Source organism: Alosa sapidissima, chromosome 20 (assembly GCF_018492685.1).
Source record: "Alosa sapidissima isolate fAloSap1 chromosome 20, fAloSap1.pri, whole genome shotgun sequence".
Taxonomy (NCBI): domain Eukaryota; kingdom Metazoa; phylum Chordata; class Actinopteri; order Clupeiformes; family Clupeidae; genus Alosa; species Alosa sapidissima.
Window position 1 is genome coordinate 15,389,269 of NC_055976.1, and position 23,256 is coordinate 15,412,524.

General features: G+C 41.4%; 1 protein-coding gene across 6 annotated transcripts in view; it reads left to right on the forward strand.

The window, feature by feature from the left end:
• Positions 1–19: 19 nt before the first annotated feature.
• LOC121694292 (GDNF family receptor alpha-4-like) overlaps positions 20–23,256 on the forward strand; it is a 38,974-nt gene continuing 15,737 nt past the window's right edge. The window contains exons 1-2 of one of the 6 annotated variants that reach the window (XM_042074390.1): positions 15,864–16,068; positions 16,287–16,522. In XM_042074390.1, the coding sequence (XP_041930324.1) occupies positions 16,462–16,522 (61 nt within the window). In that variant the 5' untranslated portion in view covers positions 15,864–16,068; positions 16,287–16,461. Of the gene's footprint in view, positions 111–6,067; positions 6,131–15,863; positions 16,523–16,564; positions 18,470–23,256 lie in introns of those variants that run through there. The other 5 variants (XM_042074391.1, XM_042074394.1, XM_042074392.1 and 2 more) reach the window with 5 other exon arrangements.

Sequence of the window (23,256 nt, forward strand, 5' to 3'; positions counted from 1 at the left end):
GTCTACCACCTGTTATCTTTTCTCCTTCGCTCCACAAGATGTCAGTGGCTCACCGTATAATTTGTATGGCACCCTACGGCAGAGTGTTGCACTTCAAAAAGTCAAAGAAGGTAGGCCACCACCGTTAACCTAGTGGCCTTTAGGTTTGGATAGCCAAAGGTTCGAGTAGGACCCTAGACAGTAGACCCATTGGTCTATTTTGCGAATAACACCATTATTTAACTGAATAGGCTACCATATCGAACTGAAACGTATATGATAGGCCTAGCCTACCTAACCCACATAATGTTGAATAATTTGTTCTCTAATATGAGAGTCAGCACATGAGATCGATTGTTGAACCCACCAAAAGCTCTTGAGCTCAATCAAATGTGCTCGGCCGTGTTGTGAATCTGTTTAAAGTTTTTGCTTTCCTCTTTACTGTGTTATTTAACTGCCTTTAATCGGCTAAAAACGGCTGAATGCACTATGGCGTTCGCGGTGCTGATATGAATGGAACTCGACTAAAAATGAGGTTTTGTAAGCAGTTTCTTTCGTGTTCTTTATTTGAATTATTGGCCTCTGATATGCAAGTGAACTGATTTTGTTTTGTCGTTTCGATGTGGACGACGGGGTTTTAAAATATCCTAATAGTTTCTCGCGAGTGGCGCATATGTAATCAGGTTTCCAGCTGTTGTACGACTCCCCGTCGCACCGCGGGCATCTGCATTTCAAGGGCTCGCGGCATTTCTAATTCAGGAAAGCTTTTTCATGTGTAAGACACTTGGCTATAAACATGCAGGCTATGGGCAAGAGCGCACCGCTTCCGTCTGAGTCTTGAGCACACACCGTTAATAAGTGGACTGGCTGTGTGTGTGGACTGTTCTCTGACAGGTGCGTGAGAAACAGTGAAGCCGCGACGCGCATTATCCATGAAATATCCCTAGACAATGAGGCTGAATCATGGGCGTAGATTTAGGGTGGGACGCTAAGGACTAGTCCTAATCAATATTTTAAGATGACAAAATTGTCCCCACCAATATTTTAGCGAACTCATTTGTGCTGCTGATCATTCCGACAGCCAGCACAACATTAGGCTACAAGAAACGTCATATGATTTGCTGAAAAACAGAGGGGGAGGGGGAAGGGGCTATCTGACATGCACGCTACACGCACGGAGAGTGTCAAAGCACAGGCTACTGGCAGTCAAGCGAGCGGGTGTGTGTCAACGACAATGGTAAGTTAGGGCTATCCCATAAAAGGCCAGAGTAAAACATTGTGATATTCCCTTTGCCCTTCAGCATTATATGTTTGCCCCTTTTTGTGGTTTGTAGATCAGCTATGCCACCCAAGAATACGACGCTTTTTCATTATTCAGTCTAGGCTGGAGACCAGGCTTTCAAATGTTAAATGTAAAAAAAAGTTTTACTGTGTAAAATAGCATTAGCTGTTAGGATATAACCCAGGATATTGTCACAGCTAAACCTAGCTTCTGTAATCTTCCAACCAAAGTCATGTTGAATAGGCTAAGGGTGTGCCGCACGGACAGTCGCATATAGGCACAGAATAGAAGTCACCATCACTGTCACCATCACCATCACCATCACTGACTGTTAGGCTAATTGGGCTACCAATCTTGCAGTCACAATAAACAATGGATCCGAGACATTTTCCCGTTCCTATATTCTGTTTATGTAGGCTAATGTATTTGTGAATGTAGCCTGCACAATGCAGAGAAATAAAAGATAAACTGCTGCATTTCCATACTCATAGAAATGAACATTGCGAGACACTTATCTCTTCTATGATCTCATCCCAGATCTATCTAATGACATAGCAAACATGATTAATTGAATCCACATATCCTTGCACTTGCAAAACTATTTTTCACTAGCCTAAAATCATGAGGCTGAAAGCTAATTGCGTTCACGTTCCTCTTAAAGTGACAGGCACTCAATTAGATTTACACACCACAAATGTGATGATATTAAAGACAAGTGTAGCCTAATCATTTAAATATCAATATGAAGTATTCAAATTACTAAATATGTTTAGCTATTAGTAATCATGCAGATCATAAAATACTATAAATAATTAACAATATAAGTTTATAGTTTATATGAATTCCAAAATATGACAACCATCACTTTCTATGTGTGTGTGTGGAGGGTCAATCAAATTCTATGATTGCCACTGATGTAAATGATCTCACAAATCACACAAACCAAATAAAAATTTTAAAGAAATCGCAATAGTATCGAAATCGAGATTCTTCACTTGCTGTTGGTATTGAAACAATAATGTTGGTATCGTGACAACATGAGTTGTGAATGTGTCCCCACCAAAGCTGAGACCAAACCTACGCCCTTGGGCTGAATATTATAGCCTGTTGTTTGCCTCCGAGTGATGATTCTGTTGCAGTTCGAAATAGACCTACTGGAATATGTGACGTAGGCCTAAGGGGTCCATTTCACATGAAGTAGAAGCGAAAGGGGAGGTTTTTCTGAACACGTCCCCTTTCTGTCTGTTTCTCTGATAGGAGGTTAATTGTAACACGCTGGAAGAGACCCGGGTGTCTATCAACAAAGCCGATGTCCGTGCAATGCAAGGCTCGCCAACCAAACTCTATGGCCACTGAATTCTAGTTATTGAAAATTGTTCGTATTTCAGTCAGAATGAAAAGGTATTTTTTATTAAAGACATCTCAACCAAACTAGCAAATGAAAAACAGATACTCAAACACAATGCTTATGTCCCTATTGTTTGTGTTAATACTAGGCCCCATCTGAGATTTACACAGTTCTGTTTACCACTGGTCTCGCACTGACTTGTTCACATCGGTTAATTATTAGACAGGCTATTTAAAGAGTCCTTTACTGGACACACTGGTAATTCCCCATTTGAAAACTATAATCTGGTTTCTAAATGCAGGTGCTCTACAGCAACTGGTGGCAAGGGGAATTGCCTTGTTTTATTTCTGTAAACAACTGGGTTTGTTGGCTTGGTGGTGGCATGGATATTCTCCGATGTTCTCTTCCTGAGTAGGCCTATGATGTGTGATGAAGATATTTAAGGTGAAATATGAAAGTCCATCCTCTCTCTCGTGATGGTTCCTCATCTTGTTGCTATGTGGAGTGTGCTGCGCAGCGACAGCAGATCTGTAGCTGAGGGCACAGGAGGCCAGCTGTGCCCCCCCCCCCCCCCCTCCCCACCACACACACACACACACACACACACATACTTTGCATCCATTTCTTACTACTTAAACACACACACACACACACACACACACATACACAGCCCCAGGGACCACCACAGGGGCCAGCAATCTGTCTGCTGTCACTCCCCATATCTCTGTCCTACCCCTCACAACTGCTTTCTATCTTTGGGATTCACAAACTTCTGAGTTCTCTATCTGTCTTATCTTGCTTTCCTTCCCTCTGCCCCTCTCACCCTCCCCTCTCACACTCTATCTGTTTCTCTATATCCCCCTTTCACTCTCTTTCTCTCTTTCTCTGTGACTGTTTGTGCACAAGTAAATGTGTAAAGTATGCTCAATGGCCTTTGAACACATGTGTACTGAGTTTGTGTGTTTGTGTGTGTGTTTGTTAGTTTGGTGAGACTGTGTGACTTGAGTGTTTTGCCATAAGTGAGAGTGGCATTCACTTTTGGGACCATGGTGAATCCCTGAGGTGTTTGTGTGTGCGTGCATGCATGTGTGTGTGTGTGTCTTTGGTTGCTTGCTGGTTGCTTCTCCAGGAGGGTAGGCTATTCTTGGTTGTTTTGTTTTGTGCTTCAGCTCACTTGTGATTGCAGCACTTCATTTGCAAAGTCAGATGGAAATTACCATCTCGGACCTCGGAGTCAGCCATCAGACACCGGCGCCTCCGAGCCAATAGAATCATCTGAAGTTGTCAGTATATCACCGCCTCACAGACTTCTTTTAACCTGTAATCTAAAAGCTGTCTAGTCTACTCACCCCTCTCCTTCGTCCAGCTAGTCTAAATTCTCCTCTGAACTCTCTTTAACCCTTAAAGGAGTACCGTCACACTGGTGTGACGGGAATGTTGAGAAATGAACGTTCTAAAGAATATCTGGGTTCATTGAATTTAACATAGAATTTTAGAACCTTCAATTGTTGCGGAACTTAGAACGTTCAAAAACCTACACCTTTAAGGGTTAAGCTGGTTGCTTGCTGCTGTGCAATGCCCCCACAGTAGCCTACAATCGCCCCTTTCTCAGGACAACATCAGGTTCCTATAGACCCTTTCAACAATAAAAACAAAAACAATGCTTGAACATTCTATTTGGGCCCCAATCTACTTTCTCTGCATTAAGATAACATATGGAATGTTAAAAAGGAAGTCTTGTGGGGCCAACTATGATGCTGATAATGGAACTCTCTTGAAAGGGTCCATTGTGTGATTAACCTTCGTCCTGATCACCTCGGCGCGGCAGAACCTTAACAAGTTTTTAATGACAGATGTGTTATTTATTGCACTAGTCAATATTGCTTTCATGCATGTGTTGAGGCACATCGCGTGTAATGTTGTCTTTATAATGTGTACACAGCTCAGATAAATGTGTGTGCATGAGTGACTGTGTGTGTGTGTGTGTGTGTGTTGTGAATGTGCGAGTGAGTTCTTGTCTTTATGCTTGGAAAGAGTGTGTCGTTCCTTATATGTACTGCTGAGGTTTGTTCTGAATTGCCCTGTTGGCGTGTGTATTGCTTAGATAACTGTTATAAAAAGAGGTGTGCACACAGACAAGATTGTGAGACTGTCTAGCTGTGTGTTTTTGTTGTGAATGTGTTGGGGTTATTTGACTGTGTTTTGCTTGCACTGCTAAGGTAGCCATGTGCAATGAACAGTTGCAATCAGGCAAACAGCGGTTGCTAATTCAAGGTGGTGATAAGACGTGTCGATGACTCGTTGTGCTGTTGTCATTACTGTGACGGGTGCACGTCTGTGTTTGGCCAAGCCCGCTGGTCAATATTAGCACACGCGTCTTTCTCGAAGCCCCCTGTTTGCTTTCCCCCACCAGCAGCCACCCCCATTGCCTCGTGTCTCCATCATTCTCCACTTCCTTAACACGCTCTCTTTCTCTCTAACATTCTGACTCACAGTGCTTGTCTTTCCTTGTCCTCACTTTCCTCGATTTTGTTTCCCTGGAGTAAGGGTGGTTAGTTGTGTGTGTGTGTGTGTGTGTGTGTGTGTGGGGGGGGGGGGATTACATGGGTGTATTGAATAGTTAGGGGTGTGTATGCAACACACATGAGTGTAATTCAGAGGTATCACTATGGTGTGAATTATTTTAATTGCCTTGTTTATGCCTTTTTTCCATTCCATCTGTTATATTGGCTAGGGCTTGAGTGTGTGCTATGTGTGTGCATGTGTGTGTGTGTGTGTGAAAGCTAGATAAAAGCTAAATGTCTCTGTGATATTTAGTGACAGCCTTGTGATGTATATTCAAGATATTTCTCTGTGTGTATGTATCTGTGGATTAATGTATGATCTTATGGGGGTGTAGACATATGTGTGTGTGTGTGTGTGTGTGTGTGTATATGCAATGTGTTGCCAGTGCAGTTCTGTCAACAAAATATTCCTCAATTAATTTCATAGCCATAGAAACTACTGACATTTACATAATGCACAAAATTACATGCAAATATCAATACTACAGAAGCAGACTGAGTTGTACAGATAAGATGAGTCACTGAATCCAGGTGCAAAATATATTTTTTTTTCATGAGAAATGATCATTTTCATCATTACTTTCTACATTGTCACAGACTGTTTGTGAGTTGTGAACAGACTCTCTTAATTGCCTGATTTCAATTAATTTACAGAATGTGTACATTAAACATTCCATGTAACATAATATTAGATTGGTGTGTCCTGCAAATTGCTTTTCTATGTGTTTGGAAAGGTTGCTCAAATATTACCCAAATGTTGATATTCCACTTATTTCCAGACAATATAACATCAAACTCCCTGCAGCATGACAATAATTACTACATGGAAACCTTACCTTGCCATCTTGCTGTTCCAGTGCCACTCCACAACAAAATATCATGACCTGTTAATGGTATCTGTGGAGATTCTAATGGCGTTTGAGTGGAAGCCACATCATGCAGACTTTCCAGTCAAAGGTAATTAAGGACACAAGCTTTAAAATATGTTTTGAATGCATTAGCATCAGTTGAGTATGACTTTTATGCTGACAGACGGATTATGCTGATGCTTTCCTCAGTTGAATGTACTATGCTGTATTAACTGATAGGACTCAGGTTCAGTGAAATCCCAGCGTCCTGCACAGTTTTCTAGCTTCATTTCAACTTCATAGACAAGACTGATAACAGACATACGACTAACTAGCCATAGATTGTATAACATTTCCCTCTAAAATCTTTATTACAAACACACTGGCTGAAGTTTCACTGGCAACTATTTAATAGTTTCCTGACAACACAATGATAACAACTTAATTTAAGACTTCTCCTTGTGTGGTGTGGTGTGCGTGTGTGTGTGTGCGTGTGCGCGTGCAGTTAGCCTCTGCTCCAGTGGCTTTGATTGTTTGTCATATAGCAGCTCAGGTGGAACTAACAGGCGTAGGATGAGGAGGGGTGCAAGAGGAAATGGTGCTGCCTCTGATATCAGCGCATAGCACTGGACCTTTCATTTTGTGTGTGTCTGTGTGTGTGTGTGTGTGTGTGTAGTGGGGGGTGTCTGTGTGTGAGAGGTGAGAGAGAGGGGGAAAGAGAGAGAGAGAGAGAAAGAATGAATGAGAGAGAGATTCTGGTTTAATTTTATTGTCACATTTGAGTAATTCCAGTCACACAGAGGATTAGATGTTGACTTCCTTGACCTCAGACCGTAGATCTGTCAACCTATCCAGTGCACTAATGTAGACTTACACAACCCACTATCTTTTTTTGGCCTAATCATCTGCTGCTGGACATAAACCGACTTTCTTCAGCTACTTCAGCAATATTGCTCATTTATTTGGACCCTGTTTACCTATCCTGGTAGATGTTCAGCCCTTTCAATGTCACCTTATACCACAAACATATGTCAATATATCAAATATGTTTCCTGCTTTACCTGTAAACTCACTGTTTTCATATCTATTTCCCCATGTGATTCTGTATAGCAGTTATGTGTCCAATATAAAGAAATTATGGCCCTCCCTCACTTTCTCTCTCTCTCTCTCACTCACTCACTCTGAGCCTGCCAGTGTGTGTGTGTGTGTGTGTGTGTGTGTGTGTGTGTGTGTGTGTGTGTGTGTGTATGTGTGTGTTTCTTTAATGACTATGTTCCATGGTTTTTCCTTTGAAGGAAGTGCGTTATCTGAGAATCTGACGTCATACAGTCAATGGCTCTCAACATGTACAACTCCCACTCATCACTGGATCTTCTTACACCTCAACTCACTATACCCCCATAACAAGCTTTACTGCCTCACACATATTTATGTGTGTAATAGGACTTGCAGCAGATTTAATCTGTTATGGTTTTCCACCGGTCACTTTGTTATTCTGCAGAACCTGATACGTCTCCTTGGATCAATGGTGACATTTGAAGTCTCTAAAGGTCATGTTGAAAGTCTGAAGAGGAAAAATACCAAACTTGCATCACACTATTTATACAGTAAAAAACCATTACACTTTTATTGAAGTAGAGGTACACATGCAAAATACCAATACCCTTTCTTATTTCATTTCAACACATTTACAAATGCAGTCTCTCTTCTGTTGAACCAGAAATTATGTATACTTCATTGTTTAGACTTGCTTTAAAGGGATGGTTCGGAGTAATTTCACCCTAGGGTCTTTTGCACCATGACCTCAAGCCAATCCCCCCGCCCCCAAGCTTTTTTCCCTTGGTCGAGTTACCGAATGGCTTATTGCATGCGCTAATGGAACCAACGCTGTATCTGGTAAATTACCCCACTAATAATGCCCGGAATGGTACCAAACTTCTACAATAGTACAAATAGGGTCTGTACTCATAAAACGAGGCATTGGAAAGTTTGTAAATGCACCAGGAGTTTATTTAACCCTTAGACCCTGATTGACGCGAAGTGCGTCAAAAAACACACCCATTCTTCTCTGTTACATTGCTCCGGAACTATTCGTTGCAGCGAGATGAAACCTTTATTGCGTGACAGAGCAGAAGTGGGGACTACACACTTGTCTGTACATTCATATATGCAAATTGTAAAACTGAAATTAAATGAAATTAAATCAAATTGCATCATATTTACAGTCTATACTGCTCTGTGTTCACCTGCGCACCCATTACTCTTGTTTGAATTCCGTGATCCGTGATCGCATATATATGGCAAGCATGTCAGATGAAAGAAGAGACACAGAGCTATCCATTGATACCAAGTATATCAATCCTGCTGGGTTATAAAAACAGACAAAGTGACAGCAAAATAATAACGTCATATAGAACAACCTACCGGTGCACACCCATTACTCTCGTTTGAATTACTCTCAAACCGTGATCGGATAGATATGCCATGCATGTCAGATTAAAGAGGAGACAGATAACTATAATTTGATACCATTTCTGGGTTATAAAACAGAGAAAGTGACAGCAAAATAATAATTTCATATTCATAAGTGACTTTTTTTGTGTGTTTTTGTGGCAAAGCATGTTCATAATCCAATGCTATCATGTGTTTCTCTATGGCAAAGCATGTTCATAATCTGGTTTTGAGATCCTAGCAAATTCCTGCATGGTATCCAATTCAAGCTCACATTGCATCCCAATTTATTTGACAAATAAACACATTTTTGCCTTTACTTTGTTCATTGCAATGCAGTAAAAAGTTGTTGAGAATCATCACGAGTGCACACACAGGCTAACTCGCAAACTCGGGTCAAGTCAAGTGGTCAGATCAGTTTGTGTCACAGATATGCGCAGAAAGGTGATTTTCCATCACTAAATAAAAAATGGCATTTATTTCTGTAAGGCGCACACCACATTGTACATTGCGCACACACACTGTAAATTGCGCAGCCCCAAAGTCTCCCTCCACCATGGTTCTTATATTGCCAGATTCATTGCCAGGACAGTCTGGCCTACACATACATGAAAGTAATGTCCAGCTGGCAGCTTACTGTGGTGAGATACATTTCAAAATGTAAGAATTGTATAATACGCTTTTTCTCTTTTTATTATTTAAAAATCAAAATCAAATCAATGCAAGTAGTAATACGTGAAATGGTGGCAGATCTGGGTAGCCTAGACTGTGCTAAAAAAATATAGCATGTGTGAATGGCACAATGACTAGGATAAATGCATATAACTAAAGGTAGTGAGAATGGCCAAAAAATAGAGTAGGGCTCATAGGGCTAAATAAAAATGGCATTTATTTCCGTAAGGCACACACCACATGTTTTTCCACATTTGCTCAGCCCCAGAGAATACCTCCACCATGGCAATTATAGTGCCAGATTCAGGACAGTCTGCCCTACACACATGAAAGGCATGTCGAGCTATCAGCTTGCGGTGGTGAGACACATATAAGAATTTTTATATTAGGCTTTTTGTATCAAATCAGTGTAAGTACAGTATTAGTACATGTAGTTGTGGCAGATCTGGGTAGCCTAGACTCTGCTGAAAAAACCCCAATATATACAGTAGCTATGTGTGGATGGCACTTACAATGACACAATGACCAGGATAAATGCTTCTAACTAAAGGTAGTGAGAATACCCTTAAAATAGTCTAGGGTTCATAGGGTTAAATAACATTTGCCTGATGGCTTCTACTCTCTGCTGCTACCGCTACCGCTGTGTATAAATGAATGTTTCGTCAGTGTGCCGTGTACATGTCAAATAATTGTCATTATTTAGATGTCCCTATATTCCCAACATGTTGAACTGTTGAAACTGTAATAGTTAATTACAGAGTCCCAAACCACTTCTTTACTGAGGGCTTTCTGTGTGATGTTGATTGCCTGAAAGTCCTTATGTATTCAACTACAGTTTGCTATTTTGCTGATCATAAATACTTTTTGGATGATTCTTTTGTTGACTAGAGAACCCTTAGAGCAGGGGTCGGCAAGTAACTTTGGCCACAGGCCAGTTTTTTTCTTAGCAAATGGATGGCGGGCCAGAGGATAGGCTAATATTTAAACGCCACTCTGGTGGATGATCTGCACGCATTTACACAAAAAATAACTCATGAAAAAATGAACCCTGGATGGGCCCACTGATGGTTTACTTGAGTAGTTAAACGCTCCTGATTAGATTAATCTCTCCTTTCAATATTGTGAAAAGTAAATGTGTAGCCTAGGCTACAATCATTTTGGCAATGATGGATTGTTTAACATTACACCACATGTTTTTCACATTTGCTCAGCCTCAGAGAATACCTCCACAATGGCAATTATAGTGCCACGGTATAGGACCGTCTGCCCTACACACACATGAAAGGCAAGGCATGTCGAGCTATCAGCTTGCGGTGGTGAGACACATATAAGAATTTTTATATTAGGCTTTTTGTATCAAATCAGTGTAAGTACAGTATTAGTACATGTAGTTGTGGCTAGGGTTGCAAAGGGGCGGAACATTTCTGGTAAATTTCCGGAAACTTTCCGGAAACTTACCATGGGAAGTTAAGCTGGGGAATTTTGGAAATATTCCAAATTGGAAACCATCATGGAATTAAAGGAAATTATGGGAATTAATGGGAATTTACGGGAATTAACTGGGAATTTTGGGTAATTCATACAAACTGTTTCATATACAAACATTAACATTTTGTTTCGTAATAAGCAATATGATTTGTATGTTCGTATTTTTGCTTAGCTTAGCATACAAAGCTGGCTAGCATGCTAGCGGGAATCCTATTCTTTGCCTATGGTTTAGTAGCGTGCTAAACTAGCAGCACTGAACTGCCCAAGATACACCACACCACACCACTCAACAACAAAATCTGATTGGTTGGAACATTTTCCCCCATGCATATAAACGCACCATAGGTTTCCTTTATGTCTAGTAGCCTACGCCGATTGCTGTGTGCATGTGATTGACATATGTGCAGGGTAGAAATTCGACTGAAATTGCATTGAATCAGGTTGTTTTAACTAATATTAGACTGCAAGATAGGGTTTTGTCCACTACATTTAAGGTTCCCTGTTATAGACTAACTTGCCATATTAAAATTTCCCAGTTTATTCCCATTAATTCCCGTTTATTCCTGTTAATTCCCATATATTCCCGTTAATTCCCATGGAAAGTTTCCAACTTTGAAAATTCCCGGAATTTTGCAACCCTAGTTGTGGCAGATCTGGGTAGCCTAGAATCTGCTGAAAAAACCCCAATATATATACAGTAGCTATGTATATGAAGCCTGGCTTATTTTAATTAGGATACGACTTTGGATAGTCTATCTTACATTTATTCTTAAATACTTGGTTAACCCACCTCCTGACATGACAATGTTACAATGTTTATTGTTTGCCTACAAGAAATATTAGCGTGCAGAGTTAGGAGCGAACTACAGTAGAAGTTAGCTGACCAAATGTTGACCAAATGTCTTGGTCAAAAAGTCTAAAGAAGGAAGTTTTACCGTTTTACCGAAGGAAGTTTTTTATGGAAAGAAAACTTTGCGTTCATCTTAGCCGGTTTCACAAATGCAAAGCCTGTGTGTCTGATCTGCAATGACGCTGTCACTGTTTGAATATCGATCGGATCATAGTGCGTTCTGGTGTTCTTTCTCATATTTGTTTAAGCACCCGCAGTCTGATAGTCTAGACTATTTGTAAATCGATATTGTAAAATAAAAATACAAGACTACAAGAATAATCTGGCAGGCCAAATAATATTGCTGGCGGGCCAGCTTTGGCCCGTTGGCCGCCTGTTGCCAACCAATGCCTTAGAGGTTCTAAATATCACATAGTGGGCTTCCTGGTTGAGGTGGAAACCTTTAGAATTAATTGAGGAACCATAATGGACTGTTGTCATTGTCCCTGAGCAGCCTCAGAGCTCTTCCTGAGAATGTCATAGTATATCATGCCTTCTCCTTACGTTCAAATCTAGTGTATTGATCCTAGTGTTGCCCTTGGTTCAGATGTGTTTGCCCCTCTGTAAGTCTAAATAAAAGGAGTATGCTCATCATTGTTTTCTCTACTGTATTTCAGGGGTCATATAGACCGCTGCAGTTTGCAAAAGAAAAAAATAATAGATGGTTGAAGTGGTATGAAGTACTGGTAACTCTTAGAAATAAGCCTGAAGCTTTATTTTATGGTCCTTAAGAAATCTCAAAATTCAGTTCACCTCTGTGGTGTCGGTTGCCACTATATCAAGTCCTACCACTTACACTTTGGTCTAGTCTAGTCTACACAACATTCAAGAGAGGTACAGTATGTCAGTCAGGGATTTGTAACAAAAAAGAAAACGGATGTTCTCATAACACAAAAAATGGTATTATAATTTGTCCTTTACTTGTCAATTACTGCTGAGGTACTGCATAGTTTGGATGTCCCTTGGTCCAGAGATAGAGGTTGTATCACATGCTCTCTCTGACTGATATTCATTAATTCCTTCCTACGTGAATGGTCTGAAGAGGGAGTCATCGAGATGGAGATGGCTTCACAACTTAAAACTTTAATAAACAAAAATGGCATAGCTTCCCAGCTGTATTGGCAATGAAGTAGGGCACTATTGGTTAGTATTATATTGGAAGATTGAGGAATTTGTATCGTTTTAATATCTGGCCTGACAGGACTTAAAAACAAGTGATCATGTCAAAATGAACATGTGGTGGGTGCTTTTCAGGGATTGGCTGTATTTATGATACATGTAAATAGTATTTTGTCATTTGTACTTCATTGGGTTGAAGAAAATTACTGCATATTTTGTATCGAAATACTTTATAGGCATGTATTTTTGCTAAATATTTTTGGTAAAACCAATGGTGATGTGATTAAATCATAAAAGTGCAAAACAATGAACATAGCCTTTGACTGGTGCTGATGCAAATACGATGGTCCATATGTAAACCTACGCACTTGACACACACAATACACTCCCTCTCTCACACCAACCCACTCACTCAACCACATGGTTACTTGCTCACCCACACATAAGTTTGCCTGTTTTTGGTAGAACTTTGGAACAACTTTGACTGTGATGTGTATGTGTCCTCCAAAGCTCCTACACAAGGCACCTTTCTGAGCAATGATGCTGAGCAGTGTTCCTGAGTATTGTTGTTCTGGCACGTTCCCTTTGATACTGGGCAACTTATTTTTTTCTTTTGAGAATCAAATAGGCAAATTCACATGATCATCCAGTCGGAACACATGGAACCGGTTATGTGGTTGCCCTGCTCAAAAAGTTGCCCCAGGTATCTGGGCATGCACTGACAATGTCAGAGACTTCATTCTCCGTATTATATGTCAGTGTACTATGAGTTTGAAGTTATTTTATGGTGGTAGAACTGCATTGGGTTACTTTATGCCCACATTATGTGGCTACAGGTTTGGTGGTTAGTTTGTACCACTTGACAAGTTCAGTTTTTGAGTACATCTCTGATATTTTATGCTATGACTTGTAACAGACAGGGTCAGCATAGTTGATCTGTTGACTGTTTGCAGATTTATAGCATGTTTCGTAGGCAGAGAAAAGCTGTTGCTCTCAAACACTGTCCATTTAATCAACAGAGTCAGTGTACTGATGAAGGAATACATTACATAGACTGGAAGGTTTGCAAAGTGATTTCATGCTCCCTTTAAATAGTTTAATATAAAAATGCGGTATTTTATTTTGATACATGATGTGGCTACTGTATTTTGAGGTTTATTTTGATACACTTAAAATGAGGGTATTTGATATTTTATTTTAAAATGAATTTTGATGTATTTTTGCCCATCTCTGGTGCTTTAACATGATCGAGTAAAAGAGTGACAAATGAGTTGTAGTGTCAGTCTCAGTATTCTTCAGTGTCAGAGACAATGTTTCACAGAAGAGCTTGTTAGGAATGTGTATTGAGTCCCCCAATCACCTATCAGTCTTTTATTCACTGGTTTTCATGGGTTTTTTCTTTACTATTAGGCTTCCATGCATATTCTTCTTCTACTACCAGTACTACTACTACTTCTACTACTACTGTTACTACAGATAGATATAGCCACAGCATAGGTACAGTACTTGGCACATTTGTTTAACAATGAATTAGGAAATAGGCATAAATGATAAATAAGGTCCTGTTTTTCAAGACCCTTCCCCTGTTCTCTCTCTGTTCTCACCCTGCTCTCTCCCTCTCCTCTCCTCTCTCTTAAGACACTGTGTATGTCTTTGTCTCCTTGTTGAATTTTTAAACAAGGGTCTAAATAAGTAATCTGAAAGGAAATAAAAAGTAAAAATGCAATGTAACTCTGTAACTGGCTACATTTCAAAATGATCTAAACTACATTTTTAAACTACAAGTTTAAAGTCCACCTTACGTAAACCGTTATGTTTTAATGCATAGATCAACACCCAAACACCTGCAGAAAATATACTGAAGATAATTACCTTGATACATGCAATAATAATAATAATAATAATTATAATTTACAATGCATGGCTAATGCCAGTAAATCAGAATAATGGTGTGCACAATCACATCCAGTCACACCCACTCTCTGTCTCACACGCACGCACACACACACACACACACACAGGGGTAATAGGGCTAATAGTGTTGGACCGAGCACTTGAGAGAAAGGGCATGATGATCGTAAAACAATGATGGAGAGAGGAGAGGTAAACGAGGTGGGGAGGTGGCAACAGAGAGACAGATGGAAGAGCGAAACGAGGGAGCAGGGAAGGGGGAAGAAGGGAAGAGTCAAAAAAGATGGGGGAGATAAAAAAAAAAGGGGGAGACGCCCATGAGGCGGGGAGAGGTGAAGAGGATAATGTGTGTTGGGAAGTAAAGACAGTAAGAGCAACGGGGACCGTCAGAGATACTCTGATATACCGATAGAGGAGAGGAAGATGACAGGGACAGGGAAGGGGGTATGGGGCAAGAGGGCCACAGCACAGATGAGAGGGAGAGATTGGGTAGGCAAAGGGGTTTGAGTGTGTCCGCTCCAACACACACACACACACACACACACACACACACACTCTCACTCACTCACAGACATAGTAAATTGAGGGGTTGTGAGAGCCCCCCTGAGTGTTATCTATCATTATCTCAGGCCACCCACATGCACATCATGAATAGTCATGATGTTCTGGAATCATCCCAAAGGTACAGTACATTCTTAGACACTTAGCTAAGCCCAATCTTCTGCCATGTCAACTGGATTTGGGGGCATATTAAATATACACCCTTGAGGTACTTCAGCTGCTTCTTACACCCCCCCCCCCCCCACACACACACACACACACACAGCATACAGACACACCACCCCCTTGTTATGCACACGGATCAATTCTCAGAAATATGCAGGTGCGCAATAATGTTTTCTGGGGCAATTGATGTTGTGTTCTTTTTGAATGCATCGTAGCTGTAGCAATTGGCTTGTAAGACTGCGGGTGAAATGAGATGTTGCCGGTAATTGGCCAATACAAAAAATACTTTGCTTACACCGTAGGATACAAGCCTTCCAGTGCCTTAATGGATCTGGAAATTTATTTCGCATTTGATGCGCCACTGAAGACGATAAAACATTTTTTGCTTTTCGGTGAAAAATCGATAGGCCAACTTTCCCCGTGGTCACTCTGTGATGTACTTCAGATGGAAACTTTAGCATTTCGCAACCTTCCGAATGAAGGGGGTAGGGGTGAGGCTCGCCCCACCGCGTCTCATCCACCACATCTGCACGAGCCAATCAGAACTCGCCAAAATCGCCGCTAGAGTGCTACCGAATTTCACAGGAGAGTCTTCTCGCTCACTGAGGATTGGCAGCGCGCAACGGACAGTGTCGCGTGGGCAGCAGTCTATATCCACTTCAGCCGCACGCGGAGATACCAGAGTACCAATCTTGCTGTTGCTGAGATTAAAAATAAGTCTCTCTGATGGCTAAACGCTCCTGGGTTGACATGCAGACGTGCTGACACTTTCGAGCGGACCGAAATGCGATGTATATATTTTTTAAGTAGTTTGGGGAATATCACTTTGAATGTTTTTTTTGCCTTTTTAACAATCGTTTAGTCTACCACAGCAATTTATTTATGTTGGTGGTTTCTCATGTGATCAAGCAAAGGCGTTTGTGGTTGACAAACCGTAATAAGTTTCATGTGCCTTTTTGTTATTTTTCTCACATGGACATCTGAATTCGGTGTACGTTTCCCAACTCAGACTGCTTTGTCTCCGCGCGTCGAAGGATAGGTCAGCGGCGCGTGTGAGTGGATGTGGGCGGTGGGCTCTTGGGTCCGCGGGTCGATAAGGAAGAGATCGGTGCAAGCAGACGCTCTGTCCAAGTCCTGAGCCCCGACCACAGCAGCCTCAGTACCACAAGACTCGAGAGTCACTGATGCGCTTGACAAAAGGCGAAATGTTCCTTCTCGGAATTCTCCTCAGCTTCTTCTCACGAGGTATGAAAAGGTTTCCCGCTTTACGATCCTCATTCTGCCTCTGTGTTTTTTTTTTTTGCTACTCTTCCCGCAATATAAGTAAGTGACTTTGTCACAACATTTCCAACCAATAACCTACGTGTCAATAAAATGAAGGATCTTATACCAAATATATCACCCCATACACTATTTAACGCAGCAGATGGCCAACATTTTCAAAAGTGAATGGTCTGTTATTTATTTTGTCGACGGTGGAGTTCGAAATGAAGAGACAAATGTTAATCTTCCTCTAAACGCTAATAATAGTATTTATTGGGCCCATACACTTGCAATGACCATTCCGATCAGACATTTAACATTGGACTTAAGCAAAACATAGAGGCTCAGCCTCAGTCCCATTAATTGACTGGTCTATATGCGGTGCGCGGTTCGGGAATTTTGTTGCATTTAATCACTGGTCGCCTGCATGCGGCGTTCAGATCATAATTGGATTGCGGGTTGTCCCCCAGGCCGCTATCAAATAATCATCGTAATCCGTATCGGCAGAGCTGCTCTATAAATATGAGTCTTGGGACAAAGCTAATTACATTATGAGATCTCTCACAGAGTGAGTAACGCGTGGGCCTTGGGAATGGCACACACACATAAGACAGACACACACACAGTAGGCTAGAACCGATCCTCCCTAGTTTTTAGTCACACTGGGTTTTTCTGACGTGTGGTTAGTGAAGTTTTCTCACATAAACTCGTGGTCACTTTTATGGTGTAAAGTGCCACCTGAGTCTGAGAGAGAATTGAGAACGTCAGGTTGGAAACTATGTTGTATGTGATCATACTGTCATTGATGACATTTTATGCAGTGTTTAGGAGGATGAGGGTGACAGAGATTGGAAACTTATGGCTGGCCTCCCCTGGTGACCGAGCCTTGTCGTCGCTGTCATTGCCGACGGTACCGCGTGGGCAGCTCGCCTCGCTTTAATGGTCGTGCAGACAGAGAGTGCTGCTTATTTATCACACGTGTTAATGAGTGCAGATTTGATGGGCTGCTCGTGTATTCCCTAGGGTTGGTTCATATATCAGCGGCACGCGTTCTGACATGGCCTCCCGCGAGCTCAATCCGTGGGCGTAGGCCTACGGGCTTTGGCTCAGTGAGAAGTGTTGTATTTTACTGTCTATGGCCTATCGTTATTGTGGTAATTACGCACAAGTGGGGTAATCTTAGTGCTGTTTTATTTGAATTCATCAATATATTTTAGACGTTGTTTTTAATACAAATGTCATCTGTCGGGCATCTGAGGGAAAATCTACAGCTATTTGCATGCACACGCTATCTTTTGGACAAACAGTAGTGACAGCTCTTATCAATGTCCAGGTGGGCGCGCGCGTCAGATACTTACCAGGTGTGTTTGCGGAGAGTCCGGCATGGAGCAAGCACGCAGTCTGTGCTGTCGAGATTTGGACAACCGCTCGAGCTCAAAGTGGTAGTCACCACTAAACAGACAGGTGTGCGCAAGGTGCAGGTTTGAATCGAACATGATTGAAACTGAGGCACCGCTGCCACACATTTCATCTTTTTAAAACTAAAGGTAGACCTCATACTGTTCCGATTACATGTGGATGCGATGAAATATTCTCCACTAAGTCTCTCAAGTAACGCTCCAGCACGACTTAAAGAAATGTAATAAAATTCTAAGACATATTTAATAACCGAATTAATTCAGCCGAAGGTAAGATATGTGCTGAAGATAGTCTCCTGTCGAGAGACTACTCAAGAAGACACTGTAGGAGGCACAAGGATGTTGGTGGGGTGTGTGAATCTGTATTGAGAGATAATGTGTAAGCCAAGTGTGAGTATGTTTCTTGTTTTTTGTGTGCAGGTGTGAGGGGTTCTAAATGCAAATTTGTGGTTGGCAAAGCAGTAGAAGTTGGTGAGGAAGTGGAGACAGTGCTGGCAGGTTTTTAGAAAATGTAATGCACAGTAAGGCACACAAGTTTTCAGATGTTGTGAGAGACTTCTATTGCAAACTAATGTTTTTTATTTGTTCTCTGACCTTAAATCAACACTGTGTCATTCTGATAAAGCAACTTTGAAATTAATTGAATTGTGAATTAAGCTGTATGTGCGCGTGTGTGTGTGTGTGTGTGTGTGTATGCTGGGTTAAGTGTGGCTGTGCGGGGTGTTTTCAGGTTATCCAGAGCATGTGGGAAGGGGAGGGGTGTGAGTGTGTGGTGTGTTGATAACTAGGATTTGGAACACAAACATGGATGTGGCAGATGGCGTTGGGCCTCTGCCTTGACTTGGAGCTGGGAGCCAAGTGACAATCACAGGGGTTGTGTGTACAGTATGCATATTGATGTGTGCACACACCTTTGATTCAGCTTGCTCTATCATTCAGGTGTATCATATCGGTAGAATGTGAGCATAAGGACCACCAATATCAGATAAACATTTGCGTGCTTGTGTGTGTGTGTGTGTATGTGTGTCTGTGTGTGGGATGACACGTCTGTTTATGTTTGGACCTTTGGAACTGTCAGTGAGTTTGGGGATTGCTCTGAAATTGTGTGTGCTAGAGCATGCTGGAGTCAATTAATGTGTTTGTATTAGTGTTATGCATGTCTATGACAAAATGAGTATGAGTCCAAACATAAATGTGTGTGTGTGTGTGTGTGTGTGTGTGTGTGTGTGTGTGTGTGTGTGTGTGTGTGTGTAAAATACAGTGGGACAGAAAAGAGTGTATATGTGTGTGTATGAGAGTGAGGGAGAGTGGCTAAGTGGCTGTTGCCCAGCTGGATGATGTCATTGATGGGCAGATATACGGCCAAAGCCGAGGATGTGAGGCCATCTCCAGCTAATGCATCAACCCTCGGCAGGGATGACGTTCACACACACACACACACACACACACACACACACACACACACACACACACACACACACACATAAATGCATGCGTGTACACACACAAACACAAACGCTTGCACATCTCAAGTAAACTTAAACATATACTCATGGCAGAGGTGGGGCCTGTACACACACACACACACACACACCATTGCCATCACACACACATACACTCAAACCTTTGCCATCACTCGCGCACACACACACACACACACACACACACAGATTGAGATCTATACCTTATTGATATAAGTTGTGTTTGTCCTTTTCTCTCAGTATTTGTGAGGTATGTGGTTCCTGCTGTTAGCCAGGGTTGTGTCTGTGTACTTCCTGTCTCTCTCTCTCTCTCACACTCACACACACACTTACACACACACACACACAAATACACACTCACACACACACACACACAAATACACACACTCACACACACACAAATGCGCACATTCACACACACACACACACACACACACACACACACACATATACACACACACACAAACATACACAAAGACACACACACAGAATGACTCATGTCAGCATGGGTCTGATTGGAACGTGCCACCACACTGAGTCTGTTTTCTCCCCCCCTCCTGCCATCCCTCCACGCCCTCATCCCGCTCTCTGTCTTCTCTTCTCTGTTTAAAATGATTGATCGATGTAGGTGCGCTCGTCTCCATGTTTCTACATCTCCCGGTGTCGCTCCCGATTTGAAAAGCCTAATTGACATGTCAGTCGGAGGGGGGGGCGACTGTTCAGAGCAATGTCGCGGTTTGCGTACAACGTGTGCCGTGTTGTCTTGTCTTGTCTTGTCTTGTCGCGCACACACCTGGTCAGGGATTGTGATCTAGGGCCAGACCCCTGGGTAGAGTTTCATATTCCAGGACCAGAGCTGAGGCCCAAGCCATGTGCAGTGCATTCGTCATGCAGGGAAAGCAGAATCAGGTGTAAATTCAACCCCCAGCCCACGGCCAGTCGGCAGATCACAGCACAGCATTACATCACCCACATTCACACTCACTTTCTCAATTTAAACTGCTCTTCAGAAAAGAAAAGAAAATGTAATAAAAATTAAAAGATTTCACAAAATGATACTAGCAAATTGGTGTCTTAAATTAAATAAAGGTTACCTTTCATTTATACTGCGTACGAAAGAAAATCTTTTTTTTTTTGTTTATGTCACACATCCGTTGTCTCTATGCAGAACAGACTGTCTGCCTCACCGATGCCACTTCACACAAATATAACTCTCCAGCAGTGTGCCTGTCACTTTTGTTGGAGGGCTCAGTCAAACACTCTTCAACACTTTATATACCACAACACCAGACAGCTGGGCAAAATTGGACATGCTCCAAGCGGCATCCAAAAGAATGCAAGTTTGTCTGTACTTGTACCCACCGACAAACAGCCACCAGTTGACAGATGCCTCTCCTCCATCCAAAGGCCCACAAAATGTCATCTCTAAGCGTGGTTGTTATACCAATGAGGCTTTGAAGCACTTCCACACTTCCCTCTTTTTCTGAACGACAAAAGACTACTGTATACAGCTGCTACCATTTTTTTCCCAAGAGCAAAGAAGATCTGGTAACGTTTCAAAGAAATTTCCCCCTCTTAGAATATCCTTTAAATTTGCAGAGGACAAAGACACACAGCACATGATTGCTTTTGAAAAAGATCTTTATCACAACTGGCAGGCAGAGCGACAGTTACTCTCTGAAGTGTAACAGAGACTGAAGTCCCTCAAACAGAAAATAAACAAGGCATTTATGCCGTTCTTATCACACTTCAGTTACCTGCCTTCTCAAGATAAAATAAATCTTTAACCCAATTAATGTTGAGGATTGGTTGCAATTGTTTTTGACACTTTGTCTGACCCAATGGTGTTAGTATTCCCCTCTGTTATACCTTGTAAATCATGATGTATTTGTCTGACATAAACAAAATACTTTAAGGTTACACCAGGGCACGAACTTCTGCATTTGTATACTTGCAAGACTGATAAGTGATAACGGAATGAACTTTTGACTTTTGGGGTTCAGGACTGCTACAGAACTGTCCAACATTTATCTAGAATCATAAAGGACAAATAGTTTTGTTTAAAAACATCAAGTTCAACACATTCATTAATTTGTTGAACACATTCATCACACCGAGCAATGTTTTTGCAAGGTCGATGAGGGTGCATACTGCAAATAACTACCTCTTTGAAATAAAGAAGCATGGTTCAAGAGCAGGGATTTAATGAATGAATGAACTGAATAAGTCAGTGCTGAGAAATCCAATGTGCTTCATTTGAATTATGGGGAAGCGAACTTGCCAACGGCAATGTGTGGCACCCACCTAGCCAATTCAGCGACAGCCTTTGAGCATCAGTATGCTCACTGTCCCTGGGTGAGGGGTGTGGTGGTAAAAAAAGAGGTGCGTGAACTATAAATTCTGTGATAAGGCGGACCACGACGAGGTCACCGGTAAGGCAGACCACGGTATACCGGTGTACCCTGACCACATCGCTATAGGCTACCATTTGATGGAATCAGGCCTATCACTGGGTGTTCTCTCATAGGCCACACAATCACTATTCATTTCCTACATTAATTGAAGTTCATTGTTAACTCAAGAACGAATAAATAGGGTTGAAGTCTATGAAGTCTATTAAATCACAATAAAGAGAGAACTGTCAGGATGTAGTCAGTAGACTATATCAGAATGGCCTAAAAACCATATAAAGTAAGAAATATGAAATCTTACAGACAAACTGCCTATAATGAAATATAACAATTTATTTAGCATGCATTAAGTGTGTAGGAGTCCAGTCTGAATGCTAGCCTACACCTTTATATTAATTGATCTCTGTTCCAGTAGCATTTCGAAAAGGGCAAAGGGGAAGGGGGACTTCACCTCTATGGTAGCCTGTTAGAGTAAACTTTCCCAGTTATTTCTCTAAGGACTTTATTATGTTTGAGATTTGAAGCAATGTAGCATCATAAACACTAAGGGTGATGACTTTGTACCCAAGATTGTATTTTATTGGTGGACTAATTATGATAAATTAAACTTTATTTCAGTTTACATTGCAAATGCGGTTTCCCATGATTGGTTTATATTTTAACATTAACTAGCTGACAAGATTGTCACTAGCTTTCAGTGGCTTAGATGCCAAAGAATGCATGAGATAACAACCAGTTATCTTATCTATCAGACTTTATATCATTCTATGGGAAAAAGGTAGAGGTGACTTGCAAATTCGTGTCTGAAGTAACCTAATAATTTAAACACTGTACCTAAGTGACATGAATCTACTACGCACCAAATTAACCTCAATTGTATTGTTTCTGGGGCTCACTCACGTTGGGCTTGTAGTCGAGGCCATTTTCTGGCATAATCAGTAGGATTTTTCGTTTAAAAAAAAAAAAAACATTCATTATCTAAACTCGTTTACTCGTGTGACTAATCTTTGATACTTCCTGCTGACTGCCGCAAGACGATTGGTCACTGACACCATAATGCAGTGCGATATGGATAAACTGTATTGTGCAGGCCAGGTTCAACAATATGAAACTGTAGACAAACCGTGATATGTCATTCTACATGCCTCACAATGAATGTAATGAGAGAAAATGAATGAATACATTGTTAGTAGAGAAATGAGTGGCCACTGCACTTCTAATATACACCATTCCATAACATATGGGAGGGCAGGTATGTACCCTCTGCATAGTGCTAGTGCTGTGTAACTCCAGATCAGGGTAACTCGACTGATCTGCTAAAATGCCTCTCCATTGGATGTCAACATTGCTAATGCTAAAGAAGTGGGCTAGTTGCATTTCACTCCCACTGAAGTAGAATAATTTGT